At 49.2% G+C, this 19,762-nt stretch overlaps 1 protein-coding gene across 1 annotated transcript; it reads left to right on the top strand.

Annotated features, from left to right (window-relative positions):
- Window positions 1-15,812: 15,812 nt before the first annotated feature.
- ajm1 (apical junction component 1 homolog) lies at window positions 15,813-19,190 on the top strand (the record flags this gene model as incomplete). The annotated part of the gene is made up of 1 exon (XM_080528382.1): window positions 15,813-19,190. The coding sequence occupies one exon, from the start codon at window positions 15,813-15,815 to the stop codon at window positions 19,188-19,190; it is 3,378 nt and encodes a 1,125-aa protein (XP_080384508.1).
- Between the last annotated feature and the right edge of the window lie 572 nt (window positions 19,191-19,762).

Raw genomic sequence — 19,762 nt, 5'->3', positions numbered from 1 at the left:
GGTGTAGTATGTCAGTGTAACGGAGGTGGTTTGGAACCATGCTTACGTGATGAGGTGTCCCTGCCTGGGACATGTACAGTACATGTACTGTCTCTTATGTCTTCTTATGTGGAAGACACAGGTGCGAACAGAACACCCACCTGTCACACTCAGTCACACCTATTTCTGCTCATGTCAAGGTGAAAGCGTTTGCCATGTATCTATGTACAGTATGTAGGCCTATACCAGGGGAGGCTGGCGGAGGCAGGAATCAGAGGACAGGGTCATTGTAATGCATGGAATGCAATGAGGAATGATGGTATCACACGTGTTTGATACCATTATTTCTCATTCCATTTCATGCATTACAATGACCCTGTCCTCTGATTTCTACCTCCCCTGGTGTAGACCTTCACCCAGCATATCAGTGGCTAGAGGGTAAAACAAAACAAAAAAGTCGCAGTAGACTTTGGAACAGAAGCCCAAGAGAGAGATTATTGATCCCAATCACTCAGTTCCCTAGCAGACATTAACCTTGAATGTGTCCTTGACTAGACAGTAATACATGACTACTTTTAACTAAAGCATCGTTATCGATTGATAATGTAGCAACGTGTATGTCTACCTGACCTACAGTAGCAACAAGTCTGGGCATGCTGAATGTGTGGTCCCTAAGCTCAGAATCCCCCCCCCCCCCCACACACACACGCATGCAGGCACACACGCAGTCACGCACACATTACACACTCTCTCTTATACACACACACACATACTCTCTCTCTCACATACACAATTACTCTTACTCACTCTCTCTCTCTCTCACACCACACACACACACACACACACACACACACACACACACACACACACACACACACACACACACACACACACAAGCCCCCCAGGGTGAATGTGGGAGCTCATCCCACTGCATAGTCACCTGACTGAGACAGTGAGGCCCCGCCTCCACAGTTTCAGATCCACACTGCCTTATGAATATTCATGACATAGTAATGAGTTTTCATTTCTGAAAGAGCCCAATCAAAACACAATCAGGAGTCACATATTCGTCCATTAGCAGAATCAATATGAAACAGCGAGCTCTATTGTCAATGTCCTTGATGGAATCAAGACTGCTCTTGCTAACTGACCAGCAGTGAACGTGTCAACCACAACCACTGTATCTAATGCCTTTTACAAGGTTAGGGTTCACCAGGTCATGACCATGGTAACACACAGAGACTGAATATACACTAAGCGTAAATACGATTTATATAAATATTTTATAAATATTTACTTTTGGTTATTATAGCGCCACCTATGGTTTAATCATGGTCATTATTTTTGCCATAGTTACTGATGCTCTCTAGTTGTGGCTTGCAAATTCATAGCATTTTTGGTCAGGGACTTTTTGAGCTATTTGACCAAAGCCAGGAAAAGAATAATAAGAAGTAAACCACCAATAACAATACTGTTATTAATAATCTATATTCCTCTACCAATATTCAAAGGAGAGTAGAATAGCCTAGAGTGAAAATAGTGGAGGACTTCAAATCCCTCTCTCACTCTCACTCTCACTCTCACTCTCACTCTCACTCTCTCACACACACGCACACGCACACGCGCACGCACACGAATCGGAATCGGCACGCCCCTTTTAAATGCATATTAGACGCATTGGGAGCCCCGGCTGCGGGTAGTGGGTAGCCTAGTAACCCGTCGGAGCTGGTGCAGAGCGTCCGCAGCGATCCACCGGGCAGGAGAGGAGAGGAGAGGCAGGGTGATTGACCGATAAGACGGATTATCACTTTTACCTCTAAAAATGCTGGATGTCGTCACTGGGAACGCGCTGTAGCACCGCAATCACCCCCGAACATGGATAAGCGTGCGCTTGGTGGATGGAGTAACGCGGTAAGAATCGCGTTCTACTCGATACGATGTGCATATGACACTATATTGCAGATATATATATGTGCGAAAACAAGAAAGCAGAGGTTATTGTTCCTAGCGTCCTATGTCGTTTGCATGTCGATTTTTCTCCCATTGTCCACATCTTACACCGTATATGATGCAGCACGCAAGGACAGATGCAATGATGTCGAGGGCGCGTTTGATATGGACAGAGTGCACCCATCCATTACTTTCCATGGATCGATAGAGATTCATCTTAAAAGTAATTTTGCACCGTCGGCTGTAAACCCACAGCAACTGATGGTGTCCTTATTTCGACGTGCGCGTAAGATGCGTGTGAGATGCGTGTGAACTCCGAAACATTTTTTTTAGGAGAGGAGAGGGTATAGTCACAGTTCTGTTCTATTCTCGATCATCTAAAATACTATTTCCCAGTTCTGGTTCACGAACTGTCTTACTTATTCCACTGCCTGCTGCTGCTGCATGCTTGCCTTTCCACAGAGAGGTCAAATATAATTTTAACGCCGTGATATCGCCAATAATTGATCTGGAATTGACAGGGGTCCCCGCTAACCGCTGTAGGCTACTCAACCCTACTCGTTCAGTGCTTTGGTTGTCGTTATCGTTGATAAGATAATATCTTATTGCTGTTGAGCCTGAGCAGTAACCTTATCATACCCCGGCATGCACCCTACTATACTACACACTGTCACGTGACGAAGGAGCCACGGCTTCACGGGCATCCCTGTGCTCGAGCCATCCCAGCTGCGATTAACCGTCAGCTAAGCGTGATGAAACGGCCCGCCCCGGTCACGTGGTCTCCGCGGTGCTGAAGCTGAGGCTGGTGCATGTCTTGCAGCCGGAGGAGAGTGGAAGAGGAGGAGAGAAGAGAACGCCTTGCTGCGTGCAACCTATGGAGCATGACATTTCTGGGAGAGAGGGTGGAGGAGGGGAGGGGGCGGTTGTCTTTAGCTTGGCTCAATAGATAATAACTCTGTTAAAGCTTATATAAAGCTATATAAGGGTTGAGAGGTGAGAGAGACTACTTTAGTGGCTTCTCTCCCCGGAGATGCGGCAGGTTTGTGTGGGTGGTACACATCTGTTTTTTCCTGTTGGTGATAAGACCCACTTAAAAAGGAAACACTCTCCTGTGCATCATTAATGTGCTGCACATTGATTGTCACGATCAGAGTTAGCAAAGAGGTGCTCTGTGATTCAGGCGAGGGCAACTAGCATCACTCTGCCAATGACCGCCACTGGGCATACACAGCCCTCTCTGCCTGGGGCATCTGGGAGGGTGAGAGGCGGGTCAGAGAGACAAACATGCCTTGACCACCTGCTAGAGAGGGGAAACACTGCACCGATCACTTTGGCATCGGGGTGTGTCCGTTGCCTGTGAAATGATAAGCACACACATGCACGCATGCACGCACACACACCATCAATTTTCAATTTCAGTTCATGGTAAAGGGTTTTATTGGCATGGGAAGCAAACATTTACATTGCCAAAGCAAGTGTGAAGATAAAAAACAAACAAAAAAGAATGTAATATACGACAAGTATAAAGAAATTATTAGACAGAGCTGTGTATATATATATATATATATATTATATAGTTCTCTCTCTCTCTCTCGTACTCACTCTCGCTCACTTACTCACACACACACAGAAACGCACGCACACACACACACACACACACACACACACACACACACACACACACACACACACACACACACACAAATTCAGACTTGAGTTTTCCCTGCTTTCACCCTATTCCTCCAGTCCTCCATACATCATGGCCAGTGATGTTCTCTAGGAAAGGCAGTTTAACATCAAAGGTGCAATGCAACCTAACTTTAACAACTTTTCAACACTGCATAGAAATCGTTCACAATGCATCACATTTAACATCACCTAACGTCAAACTAAGAGAATCAGTGACCCTGGTCCTAACTGCAATATTACGGGACTTTTTCTTATTTTTGGCCAGGCATTCTTTCCTCCATGTTGACCTAGATATCACTGTCTCTCTCGCCCCAGTAGGCCTAAATCAAAGCTCTGCTATCTTCCCCTTTAGCTATCAGTGGCTTTCTGTTCTCTGCTATGGGTCACAGAGCACTAACAAAGCTTGGCTCACTAGCTGCATTAGACTGGGCATCGCTATCCATGCTTAGCATGTCGCCAAATAGGCCTGCCATTCATGTGAGTACAGCAGAGGAGCTAATGGTTAAACTATAGTAGCATGTCGCTAAATAGGTCTGCCATTCATTTGAGTCCAGTGTTTGTTGCTAATGGTTAGCCGCTAGTATGACTCACAAGCTGCACTGCCCTGGGGCCTAGCTATGACATGTTGGTTTGTTCTTGTACCAAAGTGAGAAATGTGGCCTTCTGTGTCCTCCCCCGTATCTCTCACTCTCTCTCTCCCATACCTTTCCCCATCTCCCCCATCCTGCTGTGTCCTGTGGCCTACAGAAGGATAACACACAATCACACACACACACGCACACACACACACTCATACACTCACACACACACACACACACACACACACACACTCATACACTCACACACACACACACACACACACACACACACACACACACACACACACACACACACACACACACACACACACACACTGAGTAACATGAACTGAGAACTGACATCCAAGTAGCTATTAGTTGGAATAGTAACAGCATACATTCATGTCCAAGTAGCAGCCATGGGTCACTGTAATATAAAGACATTGAAAGGTAGGCCCACTACGTAGAGATGCAGCTGTGACAGAACGCAAAGGGTTAATGTTGGATATTATAGTATTGTAGTGTTTTGGGGTTTGGGATTATGTTGAATGCGCAGTGGGGATTTGGTGAAGGTGGATGAACAACACTGTGGGGTTTCTGCATTCTATGTGACTGAATCACATACTGTATAGCCTACTAGAAGTGTCCATCCTCTTTGTGCGTTTGTGCATTCTCTGGATAACAGAGAACAGTAAACACGCAATGTTAGTTTGGTGATACAGATGGAAAAACACATCTGACTATAGTCCAAAACGGGGATGGTTAATCTCCTAGTCCTCTCCAGGACCTCCCCCTGACCCAGTCACCATGACCAACCCCCCCTCCCCCCTTCACTACCCCCTAGTAATAAAACCAGATGTAGAGATGGTACTTATCAGGGGAGGCTGGGGGAGGGAGAAATTTGAGGGCAGGCTCAATGTAATGCATGGAATGGAGCTAGGAATGGTATCAAACACGTGTTCCTCATTCCATTCCATGGATTACAATGAGCCTGTCCTCAGATGTTTACCTCCGCCAACCTCCCCTGGTGCTAATACAGCAAGAGCAGAATCCTAGCTAAGGTTAGACACTCTGGAATCCAAACAACAGACATGCTTTGTTCAGTAGAACACTATCGAATGATGAGCTCATCGACCTATGGAGATGATCTGAGATTCGAACCACCCCAAGGTGACCACGGTTACGTCCTCCATTAGTGCTGTGGTCCCGGTGGCAAGAGCGTTGACGTTAACATTCACCTCACGCAGGGTTTTTACTGTACGCTCGTAGAACAACAGCACAACAGCTTGAGCTGTCCAACGTTCGGTGAGGAACAGGCCGATACACAGATTTACTGGAATAACGGGACCACTGCACCTGAAATCAGAGGACAGGCTCATTATATTGCATGGAAAGGAATGGTATTAAACAACGTCCTCTAACATGGCTTTGTTATACAGCAGTGTCAAGCCTCAATGACAGAAAACGTATTAGATGTATAGATTTTAGATTTATAAATGTATAGATTTTTAATTTATAGATGTAGGCTATAGTTAAAACGGCAAACCATGCAGCCAATCATGCATTGATATTGATCTCACAGTGAAGTGGCTCAATTCCCATATGTGACAGCTCCAACGATAAAGTTGTATTCATGCTAATGAGTCATCCTTCAGAAAAACAGTGTCTTTGCTTGGTCTGTCTATGTCTGGTCTAAGGCTGGTCTATGTCTGCTCTCTGTCTGCTCTATGTGTGGTTTATGTCTGTCTATGTCTGGTGTTTGTCTGGCCTATGTCTGTCTATGGTGTATGTCTGGACTCTGGTCTATGTCTGGTCTATGGTGTATGTCTGGTCTATGTCTGGTGTGTCTCAGGGCAGCAGTCTGTATGCGTCCTCCTGCCTAGTCCATGGTTGCTGTGGCCAGGCTTTCCTCTTGGGTCCATTTAGATGACATCATGTCTTATCCAGGGTGCTGTCTGGATGAGACCAATTAGAGGCTGGGGAGAGAGAGAGAGAGAGAGAGAGAGAGAGAGAGAGAGAGAGAGAGAGAGAGAGAGAGAGAGTGGGTCAGTTTGTGAAAATGTGTGTGTGTGTGTGTGTGGGTGCGTGCGTGCGTGACTGAGTCGGTGAGTCAGTTTGTGAAAATAGTGTGTGTGAGTGTACGTGTTTGCACGCATGTGTGTGTGTGTGTGTGTGCGCGTGTGTGGATTGAGTGACAGGGCACACAGTGGAACGGGCCAAGACTGTGACTGGGTAGACAGGAGACTGGCAGGGAGTCTGATGGGCAAGGAGTTAAATAGAGTAATAGACCAGCCAGCAGAGGAGGTCATGGAACGACAGGGGAATGAGATGAGGAAGGGGGATGGATGAAGATAGAGAGAGTGGGTGAGAGAGTGGGTGAACAACGGAGAGATATAGGGAGAGGAAAGAGAGAGTTGGCCAGAGAGAGAAAGAGAGAGAGAAGAGAGTGAGTGTGTTAGAGAAAGTAGGAGAGAGACAATGTGAGAGAGAGATAGAGTGAGTGAGAGAGAGAGAGAGAAGGAAGGAGAGCGAGAGGGGGAGAGATATGGGGTGAGGAGGGGTGTTATTGCCTTTGGTCATGCATGGTAAACTGGAATGTATTCCGACTGGCGAGGCCACTTCCAGTCGCCAAGGGGAGAGTCTATCATATCCAGCCCAGTGTACCTCAACAACATGGCTAATAGCTCCATCCCTCCTCTCCTCTGCCTCTCCTCCTCTCCTCCTCTCCTCAGGCAGACGTGAGACATGGTGAGACGAGTCCTTAAGGTGAGTCGAGACGAGACAGACATTAGCTCATGTCTCAGGAAGGTCTCACAGCAGGTGTCAGGTAGCAGGGATGGGTTAGAGGTGGAGGGGGTTATTGATGCTATGGAACTCACTCTATGACTATAACCTTGCTTATGAGAATTATAAACGTTAGTCAAGTGAACCGGATCAATGCCTTTCGCTCTTTTGCTCTTTAGTCTTGATGTTTGTGTGTGTGTGTGTGTGTGTGTGTGTGTGTGTGTGTGTGTTCGTGCGTGTGTATGTACTGTATGTGTGTGTGTGGGAGGAGGAGGGGGGTTGTGTGTGCCTGTGTGACATGGGGGATGGGTGACTTAGAAAAAAAAGCAGCTGTCATGTCGATTAGACAGTGAGACACTCAAGAGTGCCCCTTACCTCCCTCCCCTCCCCACTCCTTATGAGAGGGGGTGTGTGTGTGTGTGTGTGTGTGTGGTTGGAGAGGATGAAGAAGACTCAGGTATACCCATGTGTTAGGCTCCCGTCAGAGTAGGGGTAAGATGAGGTTAGGGAGGGTGTGTGCATGCACGCGTGTGTGTGTCTATGTGTGTGTCTATGTGTGTGTTATGTGTGTAAGTGTGTGTGTGTGTGTGTGTGTGTGTGTATGCGCTATGCGTGACTAGTCACAGCACCAGCATGACCATATGGTCCTATGAGAGACTCGACGGGAAAGAGCCAATCAGACGAGGCCATCACAAGGCCTCTGGTGACCTCCCAAACAATACCGAGCCTGGGTCGCTTTGTTGTTTATCTCTCACTGCGTAGTTATCTCCATCATGGGCACTTTTGTTTATTGTTTTCATTTCACTCTGAGTTTTCCTACTCCCATGATAGACATTTCACAGTGATGCTCATTTTGTGTGTGTACATTCATCTTATATTTATTTATTTTTATAAGGATTTATTAAAACATATTAATCTCTGTCACACTCTCCCCCATTATAATTAAATTCTAGGGCCCCTGGGTGGTGTTTCCCACTAAGGCACATGCCACGTAGTCACAGGGTTCCTGGTTCGATTCCTGCCATCGACCTATCCTGTGTGTGGGGGGGGGGGGGGGGGGCGGCGGCGGTAGCCTAGAAGTTAGAGAGGCTGGCTAGCAATTAGAAGGTCGCTGGTTTGATCCCCGCCTCAGGAGGGAGCTGCATGTAAGCTGGTGACTGGAGGGTTACTGGCATCATCTAAGCCATTCTACCACTGCCATTGTGCCCTTGAGCAAGACACTTTATCCCTAATTGCTCCAGGGGCGCTGACTATGGCTGACCCTGTGCCTAGAGCAAAAAAATACATGTTTGTTGTACTGTGCAATGACAAAAAGGTTGAATCTAAAATCTAAGTTGAATCTAATGAATCTCTCTGATTGAATCTCTCTTCCACCCATCCGGTAGATTGTACAGTACGTGCTGCTTGGCCCGTGTGGTGTTGTTGTCAGTGTTGCCCAGGTCAGCTCAGCCCTGAGAACAGGCCTCCAGGGACATTGTGTTGTGTTCTGTGTGTTGTTGGCCCTCTATTCAGACCGGCTCCTGCTATTGTCCTGGGCTCCACGTGGACTAATGAGGCTACATGGACGTCGCTGGAGCACCTGGTCCCTGTCACAGAGGCTTGTTACCCTGACACGAGGCTCGGAGGCCAGGCAGGAGGGTAGTCGGTAGAACCGTGCAAGGCTGCAGGTTGTTCAAATGGTTCAACAGGCTTGTGGAGATAGAAATCAACAGGAATGCGGAGGTATAAATCGGAGGACGGGCTCATTGTGATGCCTGCGTTTGATACTGTTCCTCGTTCTGTCCCGTGCGTTACAATGAGCCCATCCTCCGATTTCTACCTACACCGGACTCCGCTGGTGTTGAATGAGTGAGTATTAACTAAGTGTGACTGAGTCTGGGTTTGAACCCGGGTCATCTGTGCTAGCCTGCTAAGCTAAAGCCTCCATTGTAGAGTATGGATGTTGAACTGTAATGAATGTCACTCATACTTGTATCTTTCCGTCTTAACTGTCTTATCGCTTATCGCCATTGTATAAATGTGTGACAGCAGTGGGTCAAACCGGGAACAAGTCGCCAAACCAATCAAAATGTCTTTTGTTTGGACTTTTATTATGAAAATGTTAAATACATTTAAACTAACTATAACACTACTTTACATTATTAGCAGGCTCCCAAAACAAGCTGTGTTAGTTGACTCACGAGTGTGTCATTGATTTTCAACAACGCTGAAATGTATTTACATTTTTCAGAATAAAAGTCAGAACATTAAATTGTCTGCTGACTTGTTCCCGGTTTCACCAGCTGCTGTCACAGATGTCTCTGGTATATAAACGACTGGACCGACAGCCTCCTGCGAAGGCAGCTGTGTGATGGACGAAGGAGATCAGCGTGTTAGAGGAGCACTCATGTTAAGTGTTGCCACGTGTAGGAGATGCTTTCACTGGAGATATCGATCCACTTCACTGCTTTTAATCTAATGGCCGCGCCACTTCCTCTACCTTTGTCTCTATGGTGCTTCCTATGTGGAGGAGAGGATGTAGGCTGCTGGAGGTAGAAATCGGAGGACGGGCTCATCGTCATGTATGGAACGGAATGAGGAAATGGTATCAAACACTGTGTGAAATGCGTCTTTTGGATTCCAGCGTTCCTCATTCTGTTCTATGTATGGAGTGGTGATGGAGTATGATGCCTGGATGTGTCTGAAGAGCCTGTAGTGTCTTCAAGTACTGTAGCAGCTGGACTCAGTCAATAGGTGGGGCAGGGATAGAGAGAGGAGAGAGAGAGAGAGAGAGAGAGGGGGGGGGGGAGAGAGAGAGAGGGAAGAGAGAGAGGAGAATGAGGGGAGAGAGAGAGAGACACACACACACACACACACACACACCATAGAAAGCTAAACATGGAGAGACACATCGGTTCTAATATTCACAATTGCATACTACTTAGAATGCATGACCAATTCATTGCTTTACTTCATTCTAAGTACACTACACTTGCTGAAAGTGTGTAGATGTCACTCCCTGATGTCGACGTTGTTCAACATTAGTGCGGCTGTTCCATTCTGCATCAGTGCTCATCTCAGCCTCGGCTACACACACACACACACACACACACACAATAACATCTGCTACTGAAGGCTCCTCCACACAGCACAGCCTTGTTCATCATTGTGACATCGTCCCAATCGTCGCTGCTTCTCCGTCTTACCCCAACAGCCCGTTGAGAGACACACAGCCATTAGTTCATGTCTCCGCTGTTTATTGAGGGGCTGGATCCGTTTTGTTTTTGTTTTTCTCAGTTTTCTCATGTCCCAGGGAGGTGTTAGTCAGTAGGAGACACAAACAGGGAGACATTATTAACGCTCAGTGCACAGGCTGGTGTCATTCTGGATGCATCTCAAAGGCCCTCTCTCTCTCTCTCTGTCTCTCTCTCAATGTAACCGAACAGTAACATATTGTCTCTCTCTCAAAATAGCCGTTGGAACTGACCTGAGTGTTGGCGAATGGAGACGGAGCATACGCCAGAGCCGAGTCACATTTCTGCGTGCTGCCTGTGCCAAGCAGGGAATATTGAATATAGCTTGTGTGTGGAGAATATAGCTTATCTGAGGAGTAGTGTTGTCAACTTTCTCACTACCAAATACGGGACTACCAAATACAGGTTTGCAGGATCTGGTGCATTTATACTATACTGTATCTATGCATGAGGGGGCCTGTGATTGGATGAATATACGGGACAAGGGAGGTGCCGTATTCATCCAGCCCACAAAACGGGACATCCCAGTTAATACGGGACAGTTGGCAACCCTATGTGTAGAGAATATAGCTTATCTGCGGAGAGAGCCTAATGTATACCTCATCTCTCTGTGAACATAGCTCTTTGCGTGAATAAAATACACAGCCATGCAGATTTCAACCTGAATTATTCACAATCATCTACTGTAGGCAGCATAGCAGGGTTAGAAGACTATGGGGGTGTGCTACCAGGGTTAGAAGACTATGGGGGTGTGCTACCAGTGTTAGAAGGCTATGGAGGTACATTAGCAGGGTTAGAAAGCTATGGAGGTAGGTATGCTAGCAGGAATAGAATAAAATATTAATAATAATTGTTTTATTGCATGCAATCAACTTGTCAGTCAATTGTTGGAATGTTATGCTCTAGGCAAGGGCCTCAGTGCCTTGCTCAAGGACACCTCAACACATGGCCAGCCGGGGTTCGAACCAACAAACTGCAGACCTTGCAATCATTAGACGCCGGCTCTCCCTCCTGAGCCACTGCCGCCCCACCATAGAAGGGTATGGTGGTACGTTTGCTAGCAGGATATGCCAGCAGGGCTAACATACTGAACGTTGCGAATATGATGAAATCATAGAGCTGACATGATTCCTTACTGTACATGTCCGAGAGGCATGCCTCTTCTACATGACATATTTCTATCTGAACACATCAAACATTTGACTGGTATAGAGGTATAACACTGTATTGCAACGCTTTACTGGTATAGAGGGATAGAAGCAGAGGCCCAGGGTTGGAGGAGAGACGTGTCTGGCCAGCCCAGGTGACCAGAGACAGAGGCTCAGGGCTAAGGGAGAGATGTGTCTGCCCCCTGGCCAGCCCAGAGACAGGGGCAGGGCTGGGGGGAAGAGAAGTCTCTGCCCAGATGACCAGAGACAGAGACAGGTAGAGGGTAGAGGTGTCTGCCGTCTGCCCCCGTACCCAGACAGCTCAGGGCTGTGGGTAAATGGAGGTGTCTGTCCAGTAGTGCTGTTCATCCATGAGTTCCTATGATGGAAGTGCAGCAGGTGACCTTGAACCAGCTCCACAGAGCAGGGGACTGTGATTCGCATCCATCTGGTCTGGGGACAAGACTAGAGCAGCAGGCTGAAGACTCTCTGGGCTCAGCTCAGCTGGCCCCTGTCACCTCATTCACACCTCATTACATCAGGGCCATCACATCATGCTCAGATGGACAGCAGGACAATATCAATAAACAGTATAATGTCTTTGATACCATTCCTCCTTCTGTTCCATGCATTACAAGGGAGCCCTGTCCTCCGATTTCTACCTCCACCTGCTGCCTCCACTCACATACAGCATGATGCATTCCTAATGGGGAACACACGTCTAAGTCTCAGAAACAAGCCGGCCTCTGTTTAGCCTTCACTGTCACGACGCCAGACGATCCCCTCCAGCTGAGATCCTGCACTGTTCTCCTGCTGCAGCCCTCACTCTCACTTATCACAGACCAGACGACGACGACTGGCTGGGTGGCATGGTGGCATGGTGGTAGGATGGCATGGTGGGAGTGCAGCAGGTAGCATGTCTCCTCTCCCTACAGTACCGCCTCCCCCCTTATCTCTCCCTCTTTCTCTCTCTCACTCTCCCTCTCCTTTTTCCCTATCCCCCCCCCCCCTCTCTCTCTCTCTCTCTCACTCTCTCTCCTTTTTTCCCTATCTCTTCTTCCCCTACCCCCTCCCTCTCTCTCTCTCTCTCTCTCTCTCTCTCTCTCTCTCTCTCTCTCTCTCTCTCTCTCTCTCTCTCTCTCTCTCTCTCCCCCCACCTTGTCTGAGTCATTCCTGTCTCTGCTCCAGGTGTTGTGCTGAGCCAGTAATCCTTTTACGATGGCAGGGCCTGTGACTCTCTCTTTCTTGACATAGGATACAGCAGGTTTACATGAGGATACTGTGGTAGACGGCTTCTCTGTTCAATACAATTGCTTAGGGGAGGCTGGTGGAGGTAGAAATCGGAGGACAGACTCATTATAATGCATGGAATGGTATCAAAAACACATTGAAAATGTGGTAATGATAGCCCCGCGGTGGCGTAGCGGTCTAAGCACTAGCCACTAGTGCAAGCTGCCCACCGGGGACTGGGATCGAATCCCGGTCTCGCCAGACCCGGATATGGCCAGGGCACACAGGGAGCGGCATATTGAACGGCCGCTCCAGAGGGCGGTATAGGACTATTTCCGGACAAGGATCCGTCGCGCAACAGCGCCCCCAGGGTGCCGGAATAACGGTGCTGGGCTCGAGGAGCCAGTCAGCTAGTCTGCCTGGCGATCTCCTCTGGGGCTGCCGGCCACGGGGTCGTGCGGCGGATCCTACGCAATAGGCAGGGGATAATTGGATGCTAGGTTGGGTTCAATTGGATACCAAATTGGGTGAAAAAGGGATAAAATCTGAAAAAAAAAGAAAATGTGGTAATGCATGGAATGGAATGGTATCAAATATAATTTCTCATTACGTTCCAGGCATTACAATGAGTCCGTCTAACGATTTCTACCTCCACCAGCCTTCTAGTTTATATTTGTCTCTACACTGAGGCCAATAGTCCAATGTGGCTTCCTCTCCATATCTCCTTCCCCTCATAATTTCCTTCCCCTCCTCTTCTCCTTCTCTCTAAATCACCCTCCCATCATCTGCACTGATCTGGAAACGGATAGGTGAAAGCACTGCAGGTAACCTGCTAGGTATTTGCTTCCACCAGTCCAGCAGTTTCAGATCAGTTCAGATGAAATGAGAGGAGAAGAGGAGAGGAGGGGAAGAGGAGAGGAGGTGGAGTGGAGGGGAGGAGAAGAGAAGAGGAGAGGTAGAGGTAGAGGAGAGGAACCCTGGTGGTCACATGACTGCGAGTGATCATGGGAAGGTGCCAAGTGAGACTCACACCATGGATAATCACGGTCCCATGGGGGAAAGTGTGTGTGTGTGTGTGTGTGTGTATGTGTGTGTTATGATATTCATTTGCATATCCCTGAGGAACAACCACAAAGACAACACAACGCAAGCTTCCTCCTACTCACACTGAGGCCAAGCTCCTGTTAATAATGAATACTTCCCCTGATGACCATTAACCATCAGAGGACTAGAGGAAGAGAGAGCCCTGGCCCAGCCTGATCCCTCTTTCCCCCCAGGGTGACAGCTTATTGACCCAGTTTCCTCTGATCTACTCTGTCACACTGTCTCTGCTCCAGCTGCTAGTAGCTACGTTGATACGTAGTTGAGCACTACACACAGCAACACACTCCCTTGACTCTCAGATAGCTGTAGTCCTCTGTGTGTGTGTGTGTGTGTGTGTGTGTGTACAAGTGTCAAGCCATGTAGTGTTTCATCTCTTGCCAGAGGCCCTTCCCATCGGTCCTTACCTTATTACCGTATTTATGAAAGCTTTTAACTGGCCAGCGGGCCTTTGATGCAGCCGGCGGCCGACATCCACCAGCTCTTCTCTCAATCACAGTGTTCATTATTATACCTGTGTGCCCTTCTGGCTTGACTGTCTGGTGTGTTTAATATTCCGTTCTTCATTCCGTTTGATGCATTACAATGAGCCCATCCTCTGATTTCTACCTCCGCCTGCCTCCCCTGGTGTACAGTAGATGGATGCAGACTACTCTGTTTGTGATATCACGGTGGCTGTGTTTGCGATATCATGGTGGCTGTGTTTGTGATGTCACGTTGACTGTTTCAAGTTTTATTGTTACGTCACATTACACAAGTGTAAGAGAGTAAAATTCGTAGGCTTCGGTTCCTGACATTGCAGCACAAGACACTAAAAAAGTGACAATAGTACAGGACAGAAGTGACAAATAAGACAGGATACAATTAGCAGTGCAACTAGTAATAAAATAAAATAGTTCAAGTAGTAAAGTGGCTGTGTTTGTGATGTCATGGTGGCTGTCATGGTGGCTGTCATGGTGCCAGTATTTGTGATGTCACAGTGGCTGTGTTTCTGATGTCACACTGGCTGTGTTTCTGATGTCACGCTGGCTGTGTTCTTGATGTCATGGTGGCTGTGGTTGTGATGTCATGGTGGCTGTGGTTGTGATGTCATGGTGGCTGTGGTTGTGATGTCACAGTGGCTGTGGTTGTGATGTCACAGTGGCTGTGGTTGTGGTTGTGATGTAACGCTGGCTGTAGTTGTCATGTCACGTTGACTGTGGTTGTGATGTCACAGTGGCTGTGGAGGAAATGAGATGCAACTACGTCTGAGAGGTTGTCATCTCAGCGATCTGACAGCCAGCTAAGGCCATCTCTGAAGACAAAGATAGAAACTATTTTCAGCTTTATAATCCCTTTCTCTTGTACTCTGCTGTCACAGTCTGTTAAGGAGTTGAGACGAGTGTTTTTAAGGAGTTAAAGTGAAAATGGAAACTTCAGGAACAAAGTTGTCACTGAACAACGTATAATGCAAATAGAAGAATCACCTCTCTGTGACTGCAGAGCAGCTGCGAGTTGATGATGAAGTCATCTCATTTTACACAAACTGTACTCATACAATACGATGTAAAAACAAATCCGCTGACGTAACAAATCCCTTCATAGTTTATGATAGACTCACCAAACAGGCTTGCTATGAATTATGCATGGCTCAAACAGCAGATGCTAAGGTTCAATTCGCCCTGAAAAAATGCCTCCTAATTATAATAGTCAGCCCTGTCAGCCCTCCTCCTTACTCTCTCTATCTCATCACACATCTGACATGTTGATTTGCGCCTGGTTGTTTAGTGTTGCTGGTGCCTGTCAGTGTGGGTGTGTGTGAGAGCAAACAACACTAGGGGAGAACGGGCTCATTGTCATGCATGAAACGGAATGAGGAATGGAATTGATACCATTTCTCATTCCATTCCATGCTTCACTAGCCTCCACTGAACAACACACAGTCAGATAGACAAACTCATTTATACTGTTGACTCTTTATTGCTAGACTTAAAAAATAAAAATAAAAAATCTCACTCAGTCTCATTAACATGATATTTCACATCTGAACATGCATCTGACAACTGTTCCTCTCTTTTCTCTCTCCACAGGGAGCACCAACCTTAAACCAGTTTGATGGGGAAAACTAGCATCCCTTTAAGATGACACGCACAGACCCGCCTGACATACTGGTATCGACTGTGTATCAAGATATAAAAGTGATCCCTGTTTCTCTGCACTCCAAGTCCTCGCACCCCTCCCAAACAGGATGTGACTCCCCACAACTCAGCACACTGGAGAACCAACAGGAACACAACGCTGTCAACAAGAGGCACTGCCGTACCTTCCACTACCGCTCTCTGGAGTACCCCAAAGCCTCTCCACACGCCCGCCTCGCCCCCCGCACCTACGCGACCATGGACTACAGGAGGGCCGACAGGCAGACGGCAGCCAATCAACACCCAGACGTGGCATGGAATGCCCTGGGGCGCCAGCAGGGATACCGCTTCTCCGCCCCAGACATCTTCAGCCATAGGTTGACCCCCCAGCCAATCCCCTCAGACCTGGCCGGTGGCGAAGTCACGGGGGGCATGGTCCCAGAGCAAAGGAGAAGGACCAGGTCTAAGAGCGCCCCCCGGGTCCAGACTAACCTCACGCCTGTTTCCTTTGAGGGGGGGTCTCCGTCTATGGGCAGGCGGGGGAGGGAGGCTCATAGAGCCCCGAGGGGAGGGGTGGGGGACCCCCAATGGAGGCCAGAGGTGTCCCCACGGAGGGAGTCATCTTACGCGGCCACCAGGGCTCTGATGAATGAGGTCCACCCCATCAAGCTCCAGCCCCAAAGCCGCGATGCCACACGCTACCCTCCCCTCTACGTGGCTGACCATGCAGAGGAGGCGGGGCCAGATAAACCAGCCACTAGCCCTCACGTCCGGTGTAGGGTGGACATCAAACCAGACGAGGCGGCTTTACAACAGGGAGGCCGGAAGACCCCCTCCACCCCCAGAGTGGACATCCCCTGGCAGCGGTACCACAGTGGGGGGAGTAGGAGTCTCACGGTCCCCCGGCACTTCTCCACCTCCAGATCCCCCACCCCTACCGAGGCATTCAGCGGGGGGGACTACCACCAGCGCCATGCATACCAGTTCTCCCACAGCATGCCCAACAGCTACATGCAGCCCATGGAGTTCCCTCTGCAGAGGATGCCCTCGCCAGCCGACTACTATGGCAGGGAGCGGCGGGCCCACTCCAGCCCCAACGTGCCAACCAAGTTCTTCTACGCTGACGACGGACGCTATGTGGCCGCGGCGCCAGCCCAGCCCAGGGTATACTACCAGGAGGAGCGCTACAGCGTGCCAGGCCCCAAGGTCCAGTACGTCCAGGACCCCCGGACCCGTGTGGTGCACACGGTGCCGGCCCGGCCCTACTATCCAGAGCCCTACCCCTACCCTGTCCAGACGGCCTACCCCAAACCCTACGCAGCCAGCGAACCAGCACCTTACATCATACAGACTCCGCCCTCTAGAACATTCTATGGGGAGGACCCCAGGACCTATCAGATTCAGAGTGTTACTCCAAGGATATTTTATGCTAATGAGGTGTACACGCCCCCTCCAGAGCACCACGTCCCAGCCAGGGCTTATTACACAGAGGGGCGTCGCCGGGCCAGGGTGGTCCAACCGCAGCCTGACGACTGGTATGGCTCAGAGGTGTCGGGTTACTCCACCCACCCCGCCTCGTATGTCTCCCAGATCACACCCACCCGGGTCAGGCAGGAGCCTGTGTTGACACCCTGGTATGCCCACCCCTGTATAGATCAGCCCCCCAAGATCAGCACTGATTCCCGTCCGTACTCACGCTCCTGGGATAACATCCTCAACTCCCGCGTGGAGAGGGAACAGCCGATCCCGGTGCAGCGAGGGCGGAGTTATGAGAACCTCCTCAACCAGGGGAAATGCACACCATTGCCAGATGACCGACCACAACCGGTGGTGGTGAACCTCTCCAGCTCGCCGCGGCGCTATGCGGCTTTGTCTCTCTCTGACAACTCTCTGATAGATAAAAGCCCTACGGAGACCTCAGCCAAGAGCGTGGCCACCTCCAGCAAGATGTGGTTCGTCACCCCGGAGATCACCATCACTGACAACGACATGCGGCCAGGTAGCAGCCTTAACAAGGCCGAGGGGGGGCGGTCTAAGAGCTGGGATGTACTGGACTGTAGAACAGCCTCTGTGGCCCCCGAGGCCTGCCAGCTGGACACCATGTCCTGTTCCATAGACTCCACCAAAGACAACAAGACACACAACAGCGCCTCCCTGCAGCAGAGTCTGGAGCAGCTGGATGAGCTTCTGGCTGACCTGGTGACGGACTACAAACCTCCGTCCAGCCGACGGCCCAGCGAAGACCTGCTGGACCAACTCAAGAAGCTGATCGACGAGGAGGAGGCGGCCTCTTTGTCCAGGAAGGGCTCCAGGGCGGGCTGTGAGGTGACCTGTCCTCTAGACAAACAGCCTACTTCTATCAGGATGAACCCGGAGACTCTGAGGGACATGGACGGGGGCAGCGACGCACTGCGGAGTGCAGACGAGTGTTCCCCGGACCAGAGTCCCGACGAGGACGACACCATGATGTGTTCCAACAACAAATGCAGACGGACAGAGACCATGTTCAATGCTTGCCTCTACTTCAAGTCCTGCCACAGCTGCTACACCTACTACTGCTCCAGGAACTGCCGCCGCGAGGACTGGGACATCCACAAGGAGAGCTGTCTGTACGGCCGCATCGGCAGCGTCTGCCGCCACATCATCAAACACTGCCGGGAGACCATGGAGGTCCACAAAGCCTTCTCCCGCATTGCCAAGGTGGGCTTCCTGTCCCGGGGGCGTGGTGTGCTCTTCTTGGGGTTCCCCAACCCTGGCGCCTCCAGTAGCTTCCTGCAGCACGGCCTGGAGGCCCTGCTGATGTCACCGACCTACCTGTCACTGCGGGAGCTGGAGGGCTTCAGGGACAACCTGGGGGAATACTGCAAGGAGCTGCAGGAGGCTGGCCGCGAGTACGACCCCAATGAATGTTTCCTCCTGAATGTATCCATTGCCGTGGGCGACCAGATGCCAGATGGCCCGTCGCCACGCAACCAGGCGCCAACAGTGAGGAAGTATGCCAAGGTGGCGCTGGCGTCGTACAGCCCGGAAAAGAAGGTGTCTAAGACGGAGAGCGACATGGAGACGCTGATCCTGACCCCGCCCCCCGGCACGGCGGACATCGACAAGGAGGGGGAAGAGGGCCGGAAGGCCAGGGAGATCTGCTTCATCAACATCCAGAGAGAACTGAGAATCCGCGGGGTGTTTCTACGACACGAGTACCCCCTGGTGTACCAGCAGCTCTGTGAGTTTGTGGAGAGCAACCGGAGGTTCACCCCCACCACCATCTACCCCATCGACAAGAGGACTGGCAAGCAGTTCATGTGCATGATCATGGCTGCGTCGGAGCCCAGAACTCTGGACTGGGTAGGCACACCCCATCTCCTCGATGACATCATTTAATTAAGTGCACCTTTTGTTGTAAATATATATGTATTATAGAAAAATACATATATATTGTTAAACATATCTATTATATCAAGCCTATTTATTATAAATGTTTGTAGATATGTATTTTACTATTGAAAAGATATATATTCATGTCTGCGTGGTCAGTATTATTCAGGATTGGAATATTGCCTGTCAAATGCAGAGTATGAGTATGGTGCTTTGTTTGTTCGTTCATCTTCATCTCGGAGATTCTCCGCCATCCCATAATAGCCACCCATCAGCCCTGGACAAACTTTACATTAAAGGGGCATTTCACTCAAATATCTTCTTTTTTTGTCAGTCCACTGTTGATATGGCCCCAAAATGTCATGACTTTGAGCATACACGCTTCATAGATATCCCACTAGATAGCCTACATTGACTGTAAGTGCAATTTACAGTCATGTCAAGTGTTACATAGCATCATTCTGCATTCCTCTTGTTGGGAGTATGTTTTTAAGTCCATGTTTTTGGGGTATTATGACTCATTATTACATTTCTAACAATCCCATTCTATGACATAACACTGAGGAATCCTCCAGATG

This window comes from Nansenia antarctica, assembly GCF_963989245.1.
Source record: "Nansenia antarctica genome assembly, chromosome: 4".
NCBI lineage: Eukaryota > Metazoa > Chordata > Actinopteri > Argentiniformes > Microstomatidae > Nansenia > Nansenia antarctica.
This window is presented reverse-complemented; position numbering and strand designations above follow the sequence as displayed.